The sequence below is a fragment of the Eimeria maxima genome, genomic scaffold, assembly GCF_000499605.1.
Source record: "Eimeria maxima Weybridge genomic scaffold, Emw_scaff777, whole genome shotgun sequence".
NCBI classification, from domain to species: Eukaryota; Apicomplexa; class Conoidasida; order Eucoccidiorida; family Eimeriidae; genus Eimeria; species Eimeria maxima.
In genome coordinates, this window is record NW_013563976.1 from 6,042 (window position 1) to 9,502 (window position 3,461).

Consider the following 3,461-nt stretch of genomic DNA (forward strand, 5'->3'; position numbering starts at 1 on the left):
CTTCTGCTGCTGTTGCTATTGCTACTACTACTACTACTACTACTACTACTACTACTACTACTACTACTACTACTACTGCTGCTGGTGCTGCTGCTGCTGCTGCTGCTGCTGTGATTGTGGTGTATATGCAGGTCGTTATAGTCCAACAAAAGTAAAATTTAATGAGAGAAAGATTCAACAAATCGCCGCAGGATTATATCATGCTATTGCTGTTACAGGTAAATAAAATAAATAAATAAATAAATAAAATAAATAAAATAAATAAATAAAATATATAAATAAATTTATATTTGTTGTATAATTTATATACAGATTTGGGGTGTACGTACACCTGGGGAAGAAACAACTATGGACAATTAGGACTTGGACACTTCGATGATAGAATGACACCACAAGTTGTAAGTTATAATTAATTAATTAATTAATTAATTAATTATATTTATTTATTTATTTATTTATTTTATTTATTTATTTAGTTTAGTATATTTATTTTAATTAGTTTATTTTCCCCCTAATCCTTCTTCTTTTTGTTGCATTCGCATCTGCATCCAAAGAAGACGCTGAACCTCCAACTGTTGCTGCTGCAATTGCTGCTGCAATTGCTGCTGTTGCTACTGCTGCTACTGCTGCTGCTGCTGCTGCTCTTTAGGTATCTGAGCTGAGTGGCCACTGCACAGTTGGTGTAGCAGCAGCAGATGCATCTCTTGCACAAACAAGAGATGGAAGAATATTCATATGGGGAGGAAAAGACGGCAACAGCAAACCTACTCTTGTACCCTTAAATGACAGCAGCAGCAGCAGCAGCAGCAGCAGCAGCAAAGTGCTGCAGGTAGCATTGGGGAAAGATCTATATGTTCTTCAGGAAGGAAATCGCCTTCTTATTCAGCCATTAGAGGGGTTAGCTGCTGCCTCCTCTCAATCTTCTGCTGCAGCAGCAGGAGAAGCAGCAGCACCAGCAGCAGCAGCAGCTGCTGCTGCTGCTGCTGCTGTTGTAGTTGATGCTGCCCACGTTACACAGATCTCTGCTGCCCCACACTTCCTTATGGGTGTTGCACCAGGAGATTCTTATACAGAACAAGAGCAGCAGCAGCAGCAGCAGCACCCGCAGCAGCAGCAGCAGCACCCGCAGCAGCAGCAGCAGGAGTTCGAGCAGCATCAATACCAGCAGCACCAGCGCAGGTTGCAACAGCAACGCTACCAACAGCAGCAGCACGGGCAGCAGGATATGGAAGAGGCAGCAGCAGCAGCAGCAGCTGCAGCTGGCAGCAGCAAAGTGCTGTCTTTCTCTGACGTTGTACAAAGTTTATCAGAGGAAGTAAGTTATACAACTTAGGTGTATATACACCTCAATAACTTATTTATTTATTTATTTATTCATTTATTTATTCTTCTTTTTCTTTTTTCTCTGCAGCAAGACTTATCTAGGTCCAGTGGCCGCCACCCATCTGCTGCTGCTGCTGCAGCAGCAGCAGCACCCGCTAAGATGCGTACTAGATCTGCTCCTCCATACAGACACACAAAGGCTTCTGCTGCTGCAGCTGCTGCTGCAGCAGCAGCTACGAGCAGCAGCAGCAGCAGCAGCAGCAGCAGCAGAACCCGATCGCTGAGTCCTGCTGAGGCTAAGGCTGCTCGTGTTGCAGCAGCAGTTCAGCAGCAGCCGTGTCTCCGCAAGAATGCTGCTGCTGCTGCAGAGGCAGCAGCAGCATCTAAATGCCACAGCCGGCATAACCCACGCACCCTTGCTGCAGCAGCAGCAGCAGCAGCTGCTGCTGCTGCAGCAGGTCCTGCGCGTCGAGGATCAGCTGGGGATGGAGCAGCAAGAGGATCAGGAAGACGCAGCATAGATGGGAGTACTTGCTGCTGCAGCAACTACAGGTGCAGCAGCAACAGCAGCAACAAGAGCAACTGCAGCACATGCGGCAAGAGTGTTGCTGCTCCATCAGCAAGTACAACAGCAGCATGTCATGCAGCAGCAGCAGCAGTTGCTGCTGCTGCTGCAGCAAGACAAGAAGATGAGATATTTGCTGCAGATACAGCAGCAGCAGCAGCAACACATCTAACAACAGAAGAAGATCTATTAAGTCCTCTGCATGCATGCAGCAGCATATCTACACCCGAGTTCGGTGTCTCCCCTACAGGTACACCTATAGGGGGTAGTCCCTCTAATGCTCATAAGAAAGCAGCAGCAGCAGCAGCAGCAGCACAGGAAGCAGCAGCAACAGCAGCAGCAGAAGCAGCAGCAACAGCAGACGCAGCGCCATGGAATAATGGGGCTTCGTACAAACAAAATACACACATGCAACATGCAGCAGCAGATGCACACATGCAACACATTAACATGCAGCAGCAGCAACAGCAGCAGCAGCAGCAAAGGATGCATATGCATATGCAGCACCAGCAGCAGCAGCCTATGCATATGTATGGACCTATGCAGCAGCAGCAGCAACACCACCATATGGCACCCCTTCATGATCAACAGCAACAACTGCAGCAGCAGCAGATGCAGCTACAGCTACAGCAGCAACAACTTCAGATGCAGCAGCAACAGCAACAGCAGCAACAACAGCAGCAACAGCAGCAGCAACAGCAGCAGCAGCAGCAGCACCTTCAATTGCAGCTGCAGCAACAGCAACATTTTGGTCCATCGATGCATCCATCACCATATCATAGTTCTCTCCCTTGTGCTGCAGATATGCATGCAGCAGCAGCAGCAACAGCAGCAACAGGAGCAGCGGAGTCCGCTGTTGCTGGATCTGCTGCTGCTGCTTCTAGTGGATCTATGCATGCAGTGTGTTCTTTTAATTCTGCTCCTGCTTCCTCTACTTGGCAAAATGAAGGTCGTGAGGTGTATAGACAGCAGCAGCAGTTGCTGCCATGTGACCCTATGGGCAGCAACAGCAGCAGCAGCAGCAGCAACTGCAGCAGCAACAGCAATAGCAATGCACTGAACCTTGTATGTGGTGCAGCAGCACCACTCCCATTGGGTCTTGAGTTACAGAATCACGATCCCCGTCTTCGCAGTAACAGCAGCAACAGCAGCAACTGCAGCAGCAGCAGCAGCAGCAGCAGCAGCAGCAGCAGCAGCATACTAGAGGCGCAGCTACAATCATTACGATTAAAGGAATTACCTTATTTATTTGCTGAGAGGGAAATGTCTTTATTAAAAGAAATGATTGTACATAAAGAAACTGCAGCAGAATTAAGAAGAGCTCTCTCCTTGTTAGCTCCCTATACACTCGACCTCCCTATACACCCGAGCTCCCTATACACCCCAATTGTGTTGTAGTACTGTAATACTATATTAGTATTATTTTTTATTTGTATTTATTCTTATGTTTGTTTATATATGCATATATCTATTTATATGTATTTTGTTGTATTTCTTTGCAATATATAATTAAATTTATTTATTTATTTATTTAATTTATTTATTTATTTATTTATTTATTTTTTTTTTTTTT

General features: G+C 45.9%; 1 protein-coding gene across 1 annotated transcript in view; it reads left to right on the forward strand.

The window, feature by feature from the left end:
* The window catches only part of EMWEY_00042910 (regulator of chromosome condensation domain-containing protein, putative), a gene marked incomplete at both ends in the record, with an annotated part of 2,199 nt that extends 355 nt beyond the window's left edge, over positions 1-1,844 (forward strand). Inside the window, 4 exons of the mRNA XM_013478931.1 lie at positions 132-218; positions 313-398; positions 650-1,315; positions 1,692-1,844. Of these exons, the coding sequence (XP_013334385.1) occupies positions 132-218; positions 313-398; positions 650-1,315; positions 1,692-1,844 (992 nt within the window). The remainder of the gene's footprint in view (positions 1-131; positions 219-312; positions 399-649; positions 1,316-1,691) is intronic.
* Between the last annotated feature and the right edge of the window lie 1,617 nt (positions 1,845-3,461).